Below are 20,608 nucleotides of genomic sequence, written 5' to 3'. Positions count from 1 at the left end.
TTAAGTATAATAATTATAAAAACTTAATTTAGAAATGGTCATTATTAATTATAGTAATTATTGGTCATTATTAATTACAGTAATTATTGTCCCTGTTCCCGGTCTCCGACCCCACACCGTGCGTCACCTCCCGCCTCACTCACTCACGACACCTGCCTCCCCCCACCCCTGCTGGCCTTCGGCCACTAAGCACGGGACACGCCCCTCGCCCTCATTGGACGGCTGTTCCCGCTCCCGCCCATAGAGGGCGTCCTTGTGGCGTGGGGCGGGGTTTGCTCTGGGTGAAGGGTGGAGTTTTGGGGTTTCCGCGCATGCGCTTTGGGGACGAGGTGTGCGTGTTCGCCGGCCGCAATGTTCCGGCGGCCTCCGCGTAACTTTCGCGGCCGGCGGCGTGCGGGCTCCAGCAGCAGCAGTGAGGAGGAGCCCGAGCCCGAGCCCGCCGTCGCCCCGTCACCAGCCCCCGGCTCCAGCTCCTGCTCCGAGCCGGAAGCGGAGCCTGAGGAGGGTGAGGGAGGCCCTGGCAGTGCCGCTGCGTCGCCGGAGGGGGCCAGGGCGCACGCAGCCGAGGGATCGTTAGCCGGAGAGGGGCTGCGGCCCCCAGAGGAGCCTGTGGGCAGCCCCGGGGGCCGGGAGGAGAGCGGAAAGGCGGCAGCGGTCCGAGGGCCGCGCATCGCCGGAAGCGGGCCCGCGCTGGGTGGAAAGGTGCTGCTGAGTTTCGGTAGTGAGGAGGAGCCAGAAGGTGAGTGTCCGGCAGCGTCCTCCCATCCTAAAGGCCATTGAAGCCGCACCGGGCCGGAGCTTGGGTGCACGGGCCTAGCCTCCGCGCCCCACCTTCGGTCCGCGGCCCCCGGAGCGCCGGACTGCTGGCGCGGGGAGCTGCGAGTCACCATTACGCTTCTTTCTCTGTAAGCAGAAATAGCGATTCCGCGTCAGGAATAGGCCTGTTGTGGGGATTATAAACGAAACCCGTGTAAAAATATTTTGAAAGATTATGTATGTCTGTGTGCTTTTGGCCGGCAAGTATTTGAGAGCTTCTTAGGGCTGGAGAAAAACAGAGAAAAGTGTCACAGAATCACATAATCCCAGGTTGGATCCCCTGGTCCAGTCTTTCTTGGTAAAAGATGACCTGAACTAAATGGCCCAGCCAAATGTTAAAAGTGTCCAGTGCTGAGGAGTCCACCATTGCCCTGGGGAGATTATTCCAATGGCTGATTGTTCTCATTGGGAAAGTTTTTCTTCTAGTGTCCACTTGGAATGTTTTAAGGCGTAACTTGTGCCCATTTCTCCATGTCTTTTTCACGTGACTTTGTGAAAAATTAGTCTCCATCTTCCTTGTAGCCACCCTTTAAAAAATGGAACATGGTAATAAGCTGAGCCTTCTTCTCTCAAGGCTGATCTCAGGTGTGTAGTATGTGATTCCATGATTAGGCTGCTTAATGATAAAGGAGTTTAGATAACTGAAGCTTGCATGTTTACTTGACTTTTCTGGGCTGTTGCTTTTGTGGCTGATGACACAAGACAGGTTAGGGCAGCATACTGGAGTCAGTTGGATGAACACAGACTGCAATAACAATTTCAGCACTACAGTGTTGCTGTATTGAGGAGGCTCAGCTGCACAGTTTTAAATCAAGTGCTGGTGTTATCTTGAACAATGAAGCTGTGGAACTAGTTAGAACATGGAACTAAATGCATTAGTTAGGCATAAGGCATCCAGAACTTCAAAAATACACTGTGCGCACACAGAGAAGGGACACTGTTTGGAGGTAATACGTATGTGTGTGTATATAGAATCATAGAATAGTTAGGGTTGCAAAGGACCTTAAGATCATCTAGTTCCAACCCCTCACCATGGGCAGTGACACCTCACACTAAACCATGTCACCCAAGGCTTTGTTCAACCTGGCCTTGAATGCTGCCAGGGATGGATGCACATATGTTGCTCTTGGTTAATGTTACTTGGAATAATATAATTTTACCTAAATAGGTGAAGAATGCTTTAAAATTAAAAAGCCATCCTTCAATGAAGTAACCTTTAGAGTTCGGAAGGAGAGCCAGCTGCCTGCCCAGACAGAAACTGGAGAAAGCAAAAGTAAGTACTTTTTTCAGTTAAATACTTAATAGAATGCTTATATGAAGATGTATTAAAGATCAGTAAGTGAAGAGTCATGTACAAATACTGCCGTTAGATATTTTTTGCATGCTAATTGAATCCAGATTATAGTTACATTGTTACTTTAAATTTTAAAGGTTTGAAATTTTCATCTTTTTTGCTGAAATTATTTTCTATATAACCTTGGTAAAAAGTATCAGAACTTGGAGGCTGTTCTTGAGAAGATTTGGTTATGCAGAACTCCTCTAGTATATCAGGGTTAATAAACTTGTGATAAATTGGTACTTCGGCATTACATCTTTCAAACTGTGGGGGAACTTTTCTTATTGATGTCAAATTGCAGTTTTATCTGAGTATTTTGTATTGAGAGAAAATGCAAGCTTAGTAAAAATTTGTTTGATAACACAGTAAACCTTAAACTTTGTGTTATTAAACTGTGCTGTTACAGCATTTCAATACCGCCATGGTACGCAGTCAATAGCCTTGATTGTTCTGCTAGTATTCCAAGTGTCATTGAACTGTAGTAAACTGCCTATTGGAATACTTGGGGTTTGTTTGTTTTAGGAGCAAGTGTGTCTGGAAGTTCTCTTCCCCTTTATTCCCCTTTAGACAACTCTACCTAGATATAGATATACCCTAATTGCTACTGTTAGATTAAAATAAATTAGATTAAGAAATGCTCTAGTGGAAGGTGTTTTTGCCCGTTTCAGGGAGGTTGGAACCAGATGATCTTTAAGGTTCCTTCCAACCCAAACCATTCTATCATTTTGTAATTCCTTTTGAGATTGTGCTTCAGATGAGATAGTAAGTTTTTTTCGTAACTTTTTATAGAACTGTACCTCATACCCTTATAAAAGGTGACATGTTCTGTTGTTCAGTAATCTGGTGATTTACTGAAGATGTAGTAACAAGCAAAGAGAAATCAATGTTTTTCAAGAATTCAAAGATAATTGGAGACAAAACAGTCATAAATGAACCTTTGTAGTTTAAATAAAGACTCCCTCATTTTTAATGCTTACAAAATAAATAAGGCCGTTTTTCAATACAATTTATAAAATTAAGGGAGGTGAACCCAAATGTGCTATGAGCTATTAGGATATTAATCAGTTGTCATCTGGGAGTTGATATCATTGCTCTTGTGCATGTAAATGTGCTCTGTGTCTCAGAATGACTTAATAGTTTAGGCCTATCACAGATATTTGGATTTGAGACAAGAACTGGTTTGTAAATGACTGTGTTGGAATATCAGAAAATTGCATATGTTTTGATTAGGGAAGGTGGTGATAGATACATGATCAGTCTTTGCTGCAGGAAGGTGTAAATAATTACTGGTAACCAGTCATGGCACATCAGATTCCAGTGGCTGAAACTGAAATCATGAATCTTACTTTTTTATCCCTAATACAGAAGTCTGTCCATTGGAGCCTAGAACTGGCAGTGTCAAAGGCCCTTATGAAGAAAGGGAGGAGGAGGAGGATGAAAGTCATTCTGCACTAAGTGAGGACTACAACAGCTCAGACTCTGAAAATGAGTCCAGCTCTCCACAGGGTTGGAAGGATCAATCAGCAGGTTAATTTCCTGGATTTTCGTTTGTTTGTTTGTAAGGAAGTTACTTAACACCCCAAAAAACCAACACAAACTTTTTTTGTCTTTTTTTTTGTCTGAAGTACGTGACAGGATGGGTGACATGAATCCAACACAGCTTAAAACATGTAATTTATAAGCATCTTGTTTGTCCTGATTCATGACTGCCCTTCATCTGAAAGAGTAGTGTCAATTTTTCGTTGCAGGTATTTGTTGTATTTCCATGTTAATTTTGGAAATGGATCACTAATTATGACCACTGGTTTTAGAAGAAAGGCTGCAAAACATTCCTGTTTGGCAGTGGTGTAAGTTCCCTTCATAAGATTAAAATGTAACCCACCTCTGCTGATTTGTAAACTTTTGATGCCTTTGAAACTCTGAGTTTAGTAGCCCTGATTTTTTGGGGAGATGGAAAAAAGGAGGATAGTCTCACAGCAGTTCTTTTAAAAGAAAAAAGTCTGAGCTTTGTTTTCAGACTGAGAACCACTTTTCAAGGATTTATTTCCAGGTCCTTATATTAACATGATAAACACAGTGTAAACATCTTGTGTCCTGTACTCAGAATTGTACAGTGATCCTGCACAGTGGTGGCTATTGACATTAGGAGCGATACAGGGTGTTGGTTTTAGTCTTTTGGTTAGATGTTTTTTCTCTTCAATGCAGGTCACATCCTCAGTGCAGATTGTATTGAGGCTGCTAGGAGGAAACGTCAGATAGCTAGGATACAGGATGAATATCTTCCACTGGATGTTTCCAACAGTCACGAGGTCTCTCGGAGAAGAGGCAGTGGTTTAGAGAGTGAAGATGAGTCTGATATAGAGAATCTCGATTTTGTTCCTAAAATGAAAACTCTTAGGCAGAGGATGACGGAACACATGGGTGAGTTTGTACTGTTTCTGCTAGTGGTTGAGGTTTTGTTTTACTTATGTCTGGAATAGTGTGGGACTTGTCCAGTAAGGTTGTGTGGTGTAAGGATTTGCTCCTCAGGGCTCTTGGCAAAATGCTGTACAGCTGGTACTTGAGGTTTCTGTGGGACATTATCCTGGTTTAGGTCTCACTAATGTGGTGCAGGATGGTTTGAGACACATATAAGAAAATATTTTTTGGCCATATTGACTGCAAATAGAAAACAAAACAAAACAAAAAAAACCACACAAAAAAACCCAAAAACCAGACCCTTGTAAGAGTCAGAGCATTTAATGTGAGTAAAATTGCTGTAAGTCCTACCTCCTGCATCTAATATGGTCTTCCAAGTGCTTTCCCTACACTGACACCATGGCTGTTCTTGAAAAAGGGAAAAAACCCAAGGCAGCACAGCGCTTCAGAAGTGAACAAACATACTGCATACAAAGCATATCGGGCATTTCCATTGCTTTTGTCCTCTATAGCTGCTTATAGTTTTGTTTATGAAGCATAGATTTGCTTTATTATTTGAAGAAGGGTTATGAAGAATGCATAACTACAAGCTGATTCTGCAATTCTAATGCTAATCAGATTTTTGTATCTAGTAGAGTATATATTTTGGAACAATCAAGGATTTGCTGTGCATAATGTCACTTACTGTGTTATAGTCTATACTTACACCTTATTTACGTGTATTATAAACAGCTTTGCCTTCAGACGTAAACCCAAGATGTTTGTGCTGCTCTTACTGCAGTAGTTGTCTGAGAAACATTATGTTGAGGAAGTTGATGTTGATGTAAATGCTACAGATCCCACTAGCTATTTCCAAGCCTTCCGTGCCTTTCCTTTTGGAAGTCTTCCATCTGCAGATTTTTCATCTGCTGTTTTTTGTGTGTAGTAGTGATGGGGAGATCCATTGTTTCTTTGGGGGGGCATTGAGGAGGGGAATACAGGACTTAATTTTATCTATTGAATGTTTCAACTTTCAGTGTCTGAGGGTGATGAGTCAAGTGAAGATGAAGCACAAATTAAGTGGGAAGTTCAGCAAATAAAGAAAGCCATTAAACTCTCTCAGGTGATGCATGCTTTTCTAACACCTGGAAGTTGCTTTTTGCTTGTAGGCAGTAGAGCTTCTATGGAGTACTCCTGTATCTCCTTCCTGTCCTTTTGCTAGAGAGGATTTGGGAAAGTTATACACTAATTCAGGGAAAAGATGAATAGAAATATGGGAAGATAATAATGAAAATCTGCTATCTCTGTATAGCTGTTCAGAAGCAGGGTACTGTTGCTCACATACATCAAAGGCCAGTACCTGTATGTGATGAAAGACTGAAAAGCAGAGAATAGAATTCTGAACCCTTGAAAGTAAAAGTATTCAAATAACAACAATGGTGAAAAATTGTAAAACAAAAATTATTCTTTTGTTATGCCAAATTCCTGCTGGGTGCAATCTGAGAGCTCTCTTCAGCAGTTCAGCAGAGTCCTGTTTTCTTTCTTTTTTTTGTCTCTGGTAAATAATTGGCAAAAATAAGCTCCGTAGCTTCTGATGAGCTGGAAGTTTTGTTTCTAGCTTGAATCATTTACTCTGGGTCAGATTAGGAAAATCTGAATAACCAGTTCTTTATGTCTCAATGGACAATTGTAGAAACTTTCCCCTCTTAAATGGGCGTAGTTAGAGGACTGGGTGAAAGTTACACCTTTTTGTTGCTGAATTCCAGATTCACTGTGGTTGATGCTCTTAGGTCCTCATACTTGTTTCTGAAAAACTTAATTTCTGCTGTTCAGGAAACTGCAACAAGTCTTAGTAACGGACCTTGTTTGTTATGGGCTTGCTTGTGTTTTGGCTAGATTTTATTATACAACCTTCCATGGTTTTAGAGCATTGTCTTTTAATTTATAAGCTAAAACTCAGTGGAATCTTTCTATAGTTGTAATTCCAGTGAAGCTGAGTTGTGAGTGAAGAATCTGTCTCTTGACCACTGGCTTTGTCAGAATGTAGCATTCATCTTTGTAGGGGGGAGTGGAATCAGAAAGTTTGATAGGAGAAAATAGACTATTAAATGACTAATAGATGGCAAATCATAAATTATTAAAATAGCTTTAAAAAAGCAAGATATAAATAATATCGGGTATTGCCATCACTATTTGGCCGTAGTTTATTTCCATGTTCTATATTTGGAATTTTTATACTAGTGAAGTCTCAGTTGTCAATGTAGAAGCATTATAGAATCATAGAATCAATGAGGTTGGAAGAGACCTGTAAGATCATCAAGTCCAGCCATTACCCCAGGACTTGCAAGAGCCTTTTTATGCTTCTACAACTATTTAAATGTTCGAGAAAATTTTCACCTGCTCTGCATTATGCGCTATTGAAAGCTGTTAATATTTTCAGGCCAAAACAGCAACTCAGGTGTACCCTAAATTGTGGATTATTTTGTGCTGTTTATATGTATACGCACTATATGTTTTTATACAACGTGCATATGCAGGGTTTTATACTTCGTTTTCCTTGCCTCTGTGTTGTGCTTTTCTATATAACATTTTTTTTGTACTTAATTTGGTTATTGAAATACGTATCTTTATATCATATACCTTGCGTATTGGAACGATACATCTTGTTGATCTGAAGAGCTGCAGAGGGAAAATTTGTATAAGTTGTGTATTAAAAATTAACACTTAAAATTCTTGTAGGAAACTTACGATGATACTTCCTTGTATGACTCGCAACCAGCTAGGGCAAAATTTGATCCCTCTGTTTCTCTGCCACCTGTGAACTTGGAAATTGTGAAGAAGCGACTGTCTGAAAGGTAAATCCTGCTCTTATGAACTCAGCTTTTGAGTTCTCTTGTTTTTTTCGCAGAATGGGAGATACAGGTTTGAAGTTTTCTTTTCCAGAATATTGAAGGATTTTTGGGTTGTTGTTTCATGTGTACCAACACCTGTTATGATGTCTAGTAGATTTTTAAGTGGTAATGATTTGTAGGGGAGCATTTGAACTTTCCAAGAGTGTTTTATCAAATAGAACTAGGAGAATAAATTAATTTAAATGACAACAGCTTTTTGTGCTTTCTAGTAATATTTGACAGAAGTGTTGGGTCAATGTTATGCTTGCTCAGCAAGCAAAACCTCAACTGGGGCAGGTGGATCTGACAGTCCTAGCCCCTGTACAGTGGCTCTTATACCAGTATTTCCTAAAAGCAGCAGTAAACTCTATACATTCTGTTTAGAACCTTTCTTGATATTTCTCCTTAGTTGTGAGCCAGGCTCTGACTTTTCTTTAGCAGCTCAGCTGCCATATGGGCAGCTGAAGCATCCTGAGATGGAGGTTGGAACCTCCCAGAGGGTGTGTGAGGACAGTTGTGGTCAGACGTCCCAATGTAAGCCATTGCCTGTCATCTCTCAGAGCATCAGGAAGCAGCTGCTCGGATAAGTTTAGACAAGTAATGTTAGACAGCTGAGACGTAAGTAGCTGCTATGAACTTGCTCTGTGCTCTCTCTGTATATGCTTTGCTTTCTGTAGACCATCACTGACTTGCTTGTTTAAAAATTTGCAACTAAATTGGACTAAATATTTTTGTGGAATTTTATGCTTTCTTTGCCATAATCACCTGAAAGGAATTGAGTTAAATGAAGTAGGAATTTTCATACAGAATCAAATAAGAAAAATAAGAATAAAGCTATCAAGAGTGGGAAACACATCTCAAAAATAGCAAGAAGGGGAGGGGAGACCTCTTTAAAGTGAGCTTTGTAGATCTGATTAACACAGTAAATGCTGAAATCAGAATAATTAGGGTTGGAAAGGACCTTAAGATCATCTAGTTCCACCCCCTGCCATGGGCAGGGGCACCTCACACTAAACCATGTCAGCCAAGGCTCTCTCCAACCTGGCCTTGAACACCGCCAGGGATGGAGCATTCACAACTTCCTTGGGCAACCCATTCCAGTGCCTCACCACCCTTTCAGGAAAGTATTTCTTCCTTATATCCAGTCTAAACCTCTGATATTTAAGTTTTAATCAGTTTTACCGTTGTCCTGTCACTACAGTTCCTAATGGTCTATCCCCAGGGTCCTTATAGGCTCCCTTCAGATACTGGAAGGCTGCTATGAGGTCTCCATGCAGCCTTCTCCAGGCTGAACTGCCCCAACTTTCTCAGCCTGTTTACATATGGGAGATGCTCCAGTCCCCTGATCATCCTCGTGGCCCTCCTCTGGACTTGTTCCAACAGTTCCATATCCTTTTTCTGTTGAGGACACTAGAACTGCACACAATACTCCAAGTGAGGTCTCACAAGAGCAGAGTAGAGGGGCAGGATCACCTCCTTTGACCTGCTGGTCACGCTCCTTTTGATGCAGCCCAGGATATGGTTGGCTTTCTAGGCTGTGAGTGCACACTGAAACTGGCTCATGTTAATTTTCTCATCGACCAACACTCCCAAGTGCCTCTCTGCAGGGCTGCTCTGAATCTCTTCTCTGCCCAACCTGTAGCTGTGCCTGGGATTGCTCTGACCAAGGTGTAAGACCTTGCACTTGGTGTGGTTAAACTTCATAAGGTTGGGTATTTTTAATTGTAGCACAGTAGAGAACAGTAGTGTAGTTCAGTTATCTTTATTGAAAAGTGTTCTCCTTTTCAGAGAAGCGAAGTAAGTTGTGACCTGTTTCTTGGTTCTGTTACAGTTTGCTCAAGCTGAGCAGACACTTGGGTTATGTAAGGAAGGAAGGGGAAAGAAAGGAAGCAGAGCTGTAATATATATGTGACTGTTCCTGTCTAATAGTCAGTGCTATAGATATTGGTTCATGGGCTTTATCAACTATTAGCAGCAGGAGTCCTCGGTTTGTATTTAGTAGCAAGTGCATGGTGAATGCTGATAGATACTGCTATCCATGCAACTTATACCAAGCTGATATTATGGATGTGCTGACATGAGCTGTAGTTTTCCTCAGATTACATTGGATAAAATCTAATTAATGTGATGCCATGAAATTTGTCTTTTTATGGTTTTAGGATGTATGGTACATTGCACAATCTAGGTAAGATATCAGGTAAAGTATCTAGGGAGAAATCTAGGTCAAATATCAAAACTATCACCACATAAATAGTGTTTGAATCTTCAAACTATGATGCTTGTCCAGCCCCATACTTCTGAAGATGCTGGCATGGGTAAATCTTCCTGCTCTGCTTATGTGCAAGTGTTAGCACAGGCAAAGATTTTTATATGTGATTATAATGGAAAAAATGTTTAGAAATGCGTCAGCTGTTAACTTGGCAGTAGCTTATTTCTCTGTCTTTCTCCTCTCTTAGGATAACATCATTACAGAATGTGCACCGTGCCCACCAGAGGGAGTATGAGAAATACAAGGAGGACATTAAGAGTTCCAAGGCTACTGTCCAGGTGCTAGAGAAGTCTTCAGATGCAGCTCTGAATTACAAATTCTACAGGTCCATGAAAACATATGTGGAAAACTTGATAAACTGTTTGAATGAAAAAGTACGTATTTTTTTTCTTCCCCCCCTTTTCTTTTATCCAGATGATAAAGGTGCATTCTGTCAATGAAAGATGAGGGGAGTTTATTTGGAAATGGAGGGATACCATCCAGTTAAAAATCAGCTCTGTCAGAAATTTTAATGTAACAGGAAACAAACTAGCAGGAAAAACATCAACCCTTACCTGAAGTGATGATCAAGCTAGTATAGGTATGTGTGTTTGAGCTGTGGTCTCAGCTAGGTTCTATTGGATGAAAACAAAATGTTATTGGAGGGACTTTTCTGCAGGTCTGATCAGAGTGTGCTGAAGTTGAATGAGAGGTGGCATTTAAGTTCACTTTTGGGATCTCAGAATGTCTTTACTCAGGGTTACGTAACAGAGGTGGTAAGGATTTTGTGTTGGCTTCAAGTTGGGATTGAGTTAGCAGAGCTGTGTGAGAATTTGTAGACATTATTGGCTGCAGCTACCTCCTGATCTGCAAGCTTTGTGTATTTAAAAAGATGAAGGTTTGGAGAAGGGGAAGAGTCACCTGAAGTTTGGCCTGCTCTTATCCTCTATAGACTGTGCTATCAAATCTAGTTTATGTCACTTCGTTGCATTGTAGTTGTGAATTTCTGTATGTAACTTTAAAGAAGAAAAAAAGTTAGTTTAATAAATATATTTTCTTTAATGGCTGGTGGCTCAAAGGCAAACTGAAAGCAAACAAAGCACACCAGTTATATTGTCCTGTTGAAGCCTTTTGTAGGAATACTTAGATAGTCCTGTGGTGAGCAACTGGCATTTAGTTTGTGCTTTTCTGGCCTTATAAAAAAGCCTGCAAAACTCCAATGACCAGGAACTTATTTTTAATCTATGACAGTTTTGTTCTAATTTCACAGCTATACTGAAAACCCGTGGAAGCTGCTGGGTTTTTCTGTTCTTTTGGGATTTTAATTAATTGAAAACCTGATTACAATTTATTATATTTCAGCTGAAATCCATTAATGAGCTAGAATTGGCTGTACATTTACTTCTTCAGCAACAAGCCGTGAGAGTATTGAAACGAAGGCAAGATGAACTGAAAGATGAATCTGCTTATATTCAACATCTGACAAGTTAGTATGAAATTAAAAGTTATTTTCTTGTTGAAACATTCACTCTTTGAGCAGAAGTAAAGCTCTGCAGTTCCTTTTTTATTTGCTTTCTCCTTTCCATTGTCTGTAGGTGTGTTCAACTGAGATGAAAAGCAAGGTGTTTAGTTGCAGCATCACTTCTACACGACACCATCTTTAAGGCTGTTTGTGCTCAGAATGGAATTTCCATGTTAGGTGACACATGAAGACACATAAAGAAAAAAGCACCTTTGTGTTTTATCCAAACCAAAATGGTGTTTCTCAGTCACTGTAGAAAAAATTATTGCAGTTACATCACTTTCTTCCCACACCAATGTATTGTTTGTATGCCATATGAATCTTTAGCTGCTCCTATTTAAAAATACCCAACCAAACATCCAAAACCAAACCCTTTAAAACTGCTTAGTCAAAGCAAAAAGCAGTATGCTTGGAGGTGCTGGGAACAGATGGAAGCCAGATGCACCAGTTTCTGGTAACTACTAATCATACGGGTTCAGTTTTCTCACCATACAGGATAAACTGCTGATTAGAGGAAGCTAGCAGCCTCTATGATTTTGTAAAATGGTGTAGCAAGCTGACAGTAGATGTTAAGAAGAAAAGGGTAGTGCCATAATAAGTTAGCATTAAAATTATTTTACTTCCAGCTCATTACAAATGAGACTGTACTTGCATGTTTAATAGCACTATTAATTTTTTTTTGTGATCCTAGTTGTATTTAATATAGTGTAAGGGCTGTTTTTTCTTATGTGTTAATACTTCAGTAGTAGTAGTACACTTGTTTTGGCATGTTGTGCACATACCAGCTAGCTAATAGGGCTACAAGTGAATGGCCAGAATAGAGAATGCTTGTTGTTTCTAATTCTGTTAGACTCAAGGGTAGTTGGGGTCAGTTACCACTCACATAACAGGAGACAGTGGGGGGCTGACTAGTCTTGAAATCTAAATGCAGTGATTTTTGAATAGTGTAAATCAGGGATTTAACTTATATTACAGTGTTGGAACTGAAGCTCTAAAGCTACTCTAATTTATTACATGGTTTCATTTTTGATATACAGGATGAAGGTAGGTCCCTATGCTTGCCTTTCACACTGCTAAGAATCTGTCATGGAAGACAGTAAGTTCCTTTTCCAGGATTAGTAAGCAGTGAGGGTTGTCTGGAATGTCATGAAACTCGCCTTTTCATCAACTGCTATAAGGAAACAGCCACATCTGACTATATGCAGTTAAAAATAATACTCACTGTACATTACTCTGGAGATAAGGTTTGACTTTAATTTGGCTATTTTCCAAATGAAGAATGATAGGAGGAGGAGCTGTGTTTTCTGACTGAAAAAAAGAAACTTTAAAATCAAACCATTTAATTTTTGTATGTTTTTGTTTTCTGATAGGTGGGAATGACAAACCTGGTAATGATGGATTAAAAGGTCATAAGAAGACACAGCTTCTGGAAATGTGTGAGCGTCGAAGGTAGCTATTACATATAGGTGCACTTAACTCTGATTTAATGTACTGTGCACTGGCTTCCTGTCACTTAATCAGTGATGAATGTAAGCCTATAGGATTACTAAATGAGGTTACACAAAAAAATACATACTTGCTTTCCAAAACTTGAGGTACTTGGAAACCGTCTATTTGTTATCTGTCTGTTATCTATTGTTATCTATCTGTTCATGTTGATTTGAATCCGAATGCTTATAGATCTTGTTATTTTAAATTAACAAGTCTTGAGTGAGGAAAAACTATATGAGGGGAGCTTTAATAAATAATATGACTTCATACAGAAATACATATTTGTATCATTGTATAGATAGCAAAAATAGGTGGTATTGTAGCTGCTGGGAGTTGGTGGTGAGTGAAAGCAAAGCAACATCTACACTCTTATCAGTGTAGATCAGTTACTACATTTTTTGTATAAGGACTGTGTTCAGGGATTGGTACCAACTCTAAGTATTGGGAGTTTTAAAAGTTTTACAGTTGCATTGGTGCCTTAACTCATAACTGCACTTTGAAGCAGCAAAAACCTTGCAGTTCCCTATTATATGATTCTATGGTCATTTTAATGGATTTTCGACATACACGGGAGAGGGTCACTCACCCAAATTCGTTACAAAATACAGGACTTGCAGACAGCAAGAGAGAGAGTGTTCAGGAGAAGCTGATCATCATGAAGGCATGTCAAGTGACGATGAGCTGACTCCAACAGAGATTAATGAGTTCCAGAAGAACAAAGGTTGGTGACTGTTGTAATGTCAAAAAGGAACAAAATCTCTTCGATGTATTTTGTTAAATGATTTTAGGAAATGTAAAGAGATAAATAATTCAAGGTATAGGAGTACTTTGAGTTACATATTCCTGGCTACACACTGTAGGAAAGAAGTGTGTTCAGACAGTTTTGACTGACTCAGGAAGAAGAAGTGCATGGGTGTAGATTTCTTTTGGTATGACTTATGCTGGTGTCATCACACATGACTGGTTGAACTAGAAGTAAGCTCTTTTAGATCATGCCAAAGCCAATCTGACAGTACTCGGTATGATGCTACAACATGTTTAGTATAATCAATTTCTTTCCTGGAGATAGGGTGAGTGAAAGGTTGGTGTTCTAGTTATCTTGAATAAATGGATGAAGAGGAGCAGGGAAAGGCATAATACCCTTTCCCAGATAACACCAGAAGGGTTTTCATGTCTCAGATTTTATCAGTGTTGTGAAGTTTGAAACATTGTGGCTGTGTAAGTGTGGAGTAGATGATGAAGAAACTTGCCTTTTTTTGGTCTTCTGACAGTATTTTTTATGAAACTAGGATTTCCAATGAGGCAGTTTTAAAACCCATTTCAGTATCAGATCTGTCAAAGATAAATGACAAATATCATACAGATATTTCTTATGTCCTATAGATGAATTAACTCTTCAGCTTATACTTCAATAAGTTCTGTGATTGTTTCTTTTTATTCCCAATGAATATTATCCATAGATAACGTTTTAGAGGATAGTAGGAAGGTCTTTGAAGATGTACATGCAGATTTTTGTGACATCAGAAAAATCCTGTTGAAATTCCAGGAATGGAAAGAGAAGCTTCCTGACTCTTACTGTGATGCTTACATCAGTTTCTGCCTGCCTAAGCTATTAAATCCATTGATCAGACTTCAGTTAATGAATTGGAATCCTCTTGAGGTAAGTGCACCAGCTGACTTTTTTTCTTCAAAAATTGTACACGTGTTTGTGTATTAATACACAATACAAAAAATGAAGATTTTTTTTTTCTATATGTAGTATAGTGCATTAGAAATTAATAGATACTGTGCTGGTCTTAGAAACTGAAGCGTGTGGTTGGAATCTTCTTAACTTTCTCCTTTCCCTTTGCATCCAGACATTTTTGTAATGCCTCATGCAAAAAGAATTCTTTTGAGTTTCTTGAGGACACTTTAAAATTCCCACCTTTAAATTTCCCCTTTAAGTGTAGTTTTCCTTATTTGCCATTTTGGCCCATTCAATGAAGAGGGTGGATCTGAAATTAGGTGGGAATCTCTGGTATCATTGGATGGAGCTTTTCTTTTAAGCCTGACAAGCTGAAAAACTAACAGGAATGGTCTTTCAGCAGAATTTTACAGAGTTGGAAGAGATGCCCTGGTTCAAAGCTATAGAAGAATTCAGCAATGCCAAAGCTGTATCAGAATCAACGAGGGATGATGATCCTGATCAAGAAGTTTTGCCTAGGGTGATTGAAAAAACTATTCTTCCAAAAATTGCAGGTATAGTGAGATTGTCTTGAAAATGTTAATTGAACTAGGCAATCAGACCTTAAATAAAAGGGATAGCTTTCAAATAATGTTAGTTATGTAATGGTGCTCCAAGATGTAATGATTACATAGCCTCACTCTGTGGGACTAAAGCAACCACTTTGTAAGACTAGTGAGTGAGGCTTAGCTTCTTACATGTTTGCTTCTATTACATTGCAATGCCTTGAACTAGAGCAGATATGTACTTGCATATTGTGATTGAAATGAATTTCCTTATTTTCCAGTATTTGTGGAGAGTGTGTGGGATCCTTTATCTACTTCACAGACAAGGAACCTTGTGCAGCTTTGCAACAGCATCTTTGTAAAACAAGCCCTTTCAAAAAATAAGCGCAGTCAAGCAAAAGAGGTAAAAAAAATGCTCTTCATCCACTCTAAGGAGCACGGTCCTGAAGCTGTATGGTTCTGATTACTTGTTTGTTTTGACAAGATTTAACAGTTAAACTTGCAGCCCTCTCATGCTCTCCTTATTGAAGGTGGTGGGAGATGGGACGCTTTTAAGGCAGAAATTAGCTTCTGTTCTAGAAAAATTCTCCCTGTACCTACCAAGAAGCTGATTGTAGATCTAATCTTGCTTCACTGAAGTGGCACTGGCTAGAATTTATGTTTGCACTTAATTATCTTTCCAAGTTTGAGCTTTACATTCTCATAATGCTTCATTGATCAACTCCTTAAGCTTTTCTTTATAAAGTAGGTATAGAATTTCAAGACTTGAAAATCCCTGAAGGTTAATTACTTCACTAGGAGAAAGGCTAGTTTGTAATCCTTGCAATCGTTTAATAACTGCTTTTATACCCATAGTTAGTTTAGCATGCCCTTCTTCAGCCTGATTCCAGTTTTACTCTGATGTAAATCTGGAGGTGTATCTAGTATAAAACTGGTGAAACAGGATGGATATTTAAGCCCTGAGTATGAAAAGTATTTTAAGAAAATCTTTGTCCCTTTTGAGCCTTCCAAAGGTGCTGATTTGAAACCGTGACTTGAAGTCAGGTGGTACACTTGATCTTAGCTAAGTTGTATAGAAAGTAAACTAAACTTTAAGAAAGGTGGGTGCTAGTCTATGGCACCTAAAAGCATGTTGCCTAAAAACACATCCTAACCTAGCTATGGTGATTAAATATACTAGGTTAACTGTGTAGGTAATTACAGCTGTGATTTGTCTACTGTTTTTATATATTACTTGTCAGTGTGTTTTATATACAAGTGGCAGCTGTACTTATCTGTAATACTACATTTCTAGATGAACAAAACCAATGAAGAGGAAGTCTTTCTTGTGAGACATGTTAATAATTCTTTTTTAATAGGATTTGATGAATGTGGTTGTCCTAAGAATGAAGAAATCTGTAGAGGAAGATGTCTTTATTCCTCTGTATCCTAAAAGGTAAGCTGACTCTGGCAATCTTGAAAAAATAAATTTAATTTGTCTATCCTTCTCCCCCACAGCTATGGATGAAACATTGTAAACATCCATCAACAGCTATGGAACAAACATGCTTTCTACTGTTTTATTATGGGAGAGGTTATGAAGTCTTTGTCCTGTTCTTGAACCCTTTCTAAAAAGATAAACTCCACTGACTTAATGCTTTTTTAGCTCTTGTAACTGAAAGCTTTTCAGTATATGAGATTTACAGTCTGGTTTTAACATAGCAGTTTATGTCTGAGGGCCTTAGTCCAGGTTGTCTGGTACTGTGTACCTGTGTCCACTGAATTCCTCCTGTTGTTCCAAAAATAGGGTTTTTATCATGGATGCTTATTTCTGGGCACTATTTTGAAGATGGGAATAAGTAAGAGTCTGGGAGATGTGGGGTTAAAATACAACTGTGAGAGAAGCTTTGCTAAAGATGGGGTAGGATGCTTGGTTCTAAGCAGTTCTGTTTTGGTACATATCCATAAAATGTAGACACAGGTGTTTCCAATTGGTAATACTATTGGAAGTTAATTCATAGTAGTGGTATTACAATGGGTTCCTTAGACATTTATTCTGGTTGTGGCTGTCACTGCTGAAACAATTCCAGAATTAACATTCATCAGTATCTAAGAGATCAGTTGTCTGTTTATCTTCCTTTAAAAACAAAAACTCTTTCTGCTATCTTTTTTTTCTTCTTTCCATGACCAGCACTATGGAAGACAGGTCATCACCACATTCAAAGTTTCAAGACAGGCGTTTTTGGGCAGCTGCTAAGGTAGAGAAAATACATCTTTTTTTTTTTTAATTATTATTTCTTTGCAATTAATTGTATTGAAAAAAATATTTTGCAGTCAGTCAGGAAATATATTTTCACTCAAGTCTGGCTCCTGGGAGAGTAAAACATTTCTGCTAGGGTGTGGATAACCACTGTGTTTCTCAGGAAGGTGTGTTCTTAGGCTTTAAACTGAATGAGGGGAGGTTTGGATTAGACATAAGGAAAAAAGTCTTCAATATGAGGCTGGTGAGGCACTGGCACAGGTTGCCCAGAGAAGCTGTGGCTGCCCCATCCCTGGCAGTGTTCAGGGCCAGGTTGGATGGGGCTTGGAGCAACCTTGTCTAGTGGAAGGGACATAATGTTGTCTTTATCTCGCACAAAACTTGTGATACAAGTTGTGATACAACTTGTGAAGTATTAGCACACTTAGAGCCACCTGGTATACATACTCTGTTTCTTTATTACTGTAGCTGCTCTCAAATGTTTTTCTTTGGGATGGAATTGTACAAGAAGATACCATCTGTGATTTGGGACTGAGCAAGTTGCTGAATCGTTACCTTCTTCTGAACCTCTTAAATACACCACCAGAGCCTGATAACATAGTAAAGTGTCATAAGGTAAAAAGTGACTTGTACATTCGAGGAGGGTTTAAGCTAAAAGCTTTTATTTTGTTGTTGTTTTTATGAAGAGTGGTTGAAACTGAAGAGGGAATATTTAAAAATTAAACATAATTTAAAATTTTATATTTTTTAATGACCTTGGTGCATAAAAGCATTTTAGAGCAAATATTGGTCCATAGGTTCCTATGAATAACTCCTTGGAGGGGTAGTCAGTCTTGGTTTCAAAGAAAAAACACATGCTTCTAATAATAACTGAAAGTGCCAGAAGATCCCTGTAAGAAGTGATGGGACTTGATTATATTGAAAGATTTTCTTATAAACTTTGGTGTGAGCAGGTGGTTGCGTGTCTCCCAGAAAGGTGGTTCCAAGATCTTGAAAGTGGGTCAACCCTCCCTGAATTACAGAACTTCTGCCAGTACTTGCTCCAATGTGCTCATACGCTGCACAGGAATAACCACAGGTAACACATAGGGCTTTCCTGGGGATTCGGGCACTTCCTTGAATAATATATGTTAAATACTTCTTTAAATACCTTAAGTCTCATGTATTTGACACTTTCAGGGTTGTTTTTATTGCATGTATTCTATAGACATAAAAGATGGAGTCTAGAATGTAAAGGAGTGCTTCTGCAGTTCTAGTTAAATTAATTAACAGTTTGAGCTGCCAGTGTACTACCCTGCCTTTGTGATCAGGGTAGCCAAGGTCACTTGATGACAAGCAGCTGAGGACAGATATCTTACTCTTTTTTTTTAAGATGAGTAAATGTAAAGTGTGCTGAAGGCAGGCACATGGAAGTGCTGCAAGGTAATCTTTTCTTGGTTCTTTTTGTAGTGATGAAACAAAAGAAGTCCTCCTCCTGCTGGTGAAAGTCAAAGCTCTGGGTGTTGTTGAAGACTTCATTGAAGAGTATAAACTTGAACACCTTAAGTCAATGATTGGGAAATAGAAAATTTTGAAAGCCTAATACTGCAACAAGCCCACTAGTCACACTAAACCAGTTCTAATATGAAATTTAATTAGTGAATCCTGCCCACTCAAAGATGCAGTGGTAATCACTGTCTCACTTTTAAAATACTTGAGGGCTCTTTTCGAAGCGTCTTCTACTGCCATCTACTCCTAGGTTAAGGAGTTAACAAGTTACAATTGTCTAAGTAAAGTGCTGGTTTGGTCATTCTAAGATGTATGACAATGTTTTATTATTTTATCCTTTTTGGAAGGATTCCTGGAAAGAGAGAAAGTGCCTGTACAATTCGTCACTGCTCCCCAGCAGACAACTTCACAGGCTATTTTCAGTATTAATGGCTAAATACCACTCTGACTTGGCACTGAGCTCTTTTAACTTGTGGTCCATAGTGATTTTGTGTAATGTCCAGACATCCCTGGTGAAATAGAACTTGTCATGTTGCGGGGGTTTTGACTGTAACACAGAAACAAGGGAACTCAGTGGGCAGTGAGGAGTGTGATGGTAAATGTGGCTTCAGCGAGGGAAAAACTTGCACAACAGAATGCCTGGGGAAGAGGAGACAGCATCTGATGGGTGTGGTCTTGTACTAGAGTGGTACAGACAGCTGGGGTGCCCACAGGCAGAGCTGTTGGATGCCCTGTTTTGTCAGGCTTTTAATTACAGACACCTTGATGACAAGCACAGGAACCAAGTCAGTTACTTTCTAGTAACTGAAGCTCTAGGAAGGTCTTCCTTTTGCTTCCCAGCAAAATCCGTTGCCTCTTAGTTCATCATACCCTGATTAGATTTCTAATGTTGTATAACTTTCTGTATTTGCACTGAATAAGAAGGATGCTTTATTGTAGAAACTGTGTAATGCATCACAGACTCTGTGTGTTTATTATGACTGTATTTCTCCATAGTCTTCTGGGTCTAGAATCACTGTGATTTCTTTTGTATTTTTTTAAAAGTTAAAAATGTATTTTTGTAAAAAAATTACCTGTAAATAGTTTTGATCACTGTTACAGACAAGGTGATTTTTAAAATGTTTTATTTTGAAAATGAAGTAAAAATATTTTGCTGGATTAATGGCTCCTCCAATTAACATTCCTGTCATATGCTGAAGAAATTATTAGAAGCACAAAAAACCCTCTGGCACCATTAGGCTTCATTACCTCTAGGAGTTACGAGCTGATGTTCCACATCCTGCTTTCTCGTAATGGTGAATTTCTGTTGCTTTTCCTTTCAGAATGCCAACAAACTTGGAATAGGTCATCAGCAACCCCCTCCAGCTCCTGACCTCATTGCTTATCTTGTTCTTGTCTCATCCCACCTCTCTCTCCTGAAGCAACCAGCCTTGTGCTATTATGAAAATGTGATAGATGTTCTGTCACTATTTAGCTCTGTAGGTGGTTCTTTCTGGAAGATCCTGTGCAATGACTTGTAAGCACGGGAACACATTTTACTCGTGTGATTCTGCTATGGATGTATAATTTTGTAAAACCAGCTGTCCCAGTACTGAGAACCTCCTCTGACACTCTGTGAGCACTTATCTTGAACCTTACACTTACATGGTTTAGCTTAAACTGCATAGCCTGTCCAATCTGGTTTGGTCCTTCAGAACTGGTTTCAGAGCATTTGTATTTGCTGCTCTGTTGGCAGAGCAATAATACTCATCTCTCAGAAACAGGAAACTTTTTTTAATGGGAAAACTAAACAGTGCTTATGCTGAGAGTATACAGTTGGCTCAGACATCTCCACTTCTCTGCTATCACCTACTACTGAAGTCAAGCAGTTCTACAACTGCCCCCTCCCCAGTCTTCAAAGAGAAAAGCAGTAGCTGTATTTGGAAATGACAATGCAACTAACTTGGCTTGG

At 39.3% G+C, this 20,608-nt stretch overlaps 1 protein-coding gene across 3 annotated transcripts; it reads left to right on the top strand.

Moving 5' to 3' along the window:
• The first annotated feature begins 328 nt into the window (after positions 1–328).
• On the top strand, positions 329–19,815 carry GCFC2 (GC-rich sequence DNA-binding factor 2). 3 transcript variants are annotated; one of them, XM_031046587.2, is made up of 18 exons: positions 329–739; positions 1,985–2,089; positions 3,518–3,679; positions 4,358–4,573; positions 5,587–5,672; positions 7,289–7,404; positions 9,897–10,083; positions 11,051–11,174; positions 12,581–12,659; positions 13,310–13,422; positions 14,162–14,361; positions 14,789–14,939; positions 15,212–15,333; positions 16,289–16,365; positions 17,101–17,167; positions 17,638–17,784; positions 18,123–18,247; positions 18,619–19,815. In XM_031046587.2, exons 1-18 carry the CDS (start codon positions 352–354, stop codon positions 18,731–18,733), a joined length of 2,580 nt encoding a protein of 859 aa, XP_030902447.2. In that variant the 5' UTR covers positions 329–351; the 3' UTR covers positions 18,734–19,815. The 3 variants fall into 3 exon arrangements, with proteins under 3 accessions (XP_030902447.2, XP_033916330.1, XP_033916329.1); XM_034060439.1 differs by having other exon boundaries at positions 14,786–14,939; positions 18,142–18,247; XM_034060438.1 differs by having other exon boundaries at positions 14,786–14,939.
• Positions 19,816–20,608: the final 793 nt, after the last annotated feature.

Source organism: Melopsittacus undulatus, chromosome 3, assembly GCF_012275295.1.
Source record: "Melopsittacus undulatus isolate bMelUnd1 chromosome 3, bMelUnd1.mat.Z, whole genome shotgun sequence".
Taxonomy (NCBI): Eukaryota; Metazoa; Chordata; class Aves; order Psittaciformes; family Psittaculidae; genus Melopsittacus; species Melopsittacus undulatus.
Note: the sequence above shows the minus strand (reverse complement) of the source record. Positions and strands in the feature narration are given on the sequence as shown.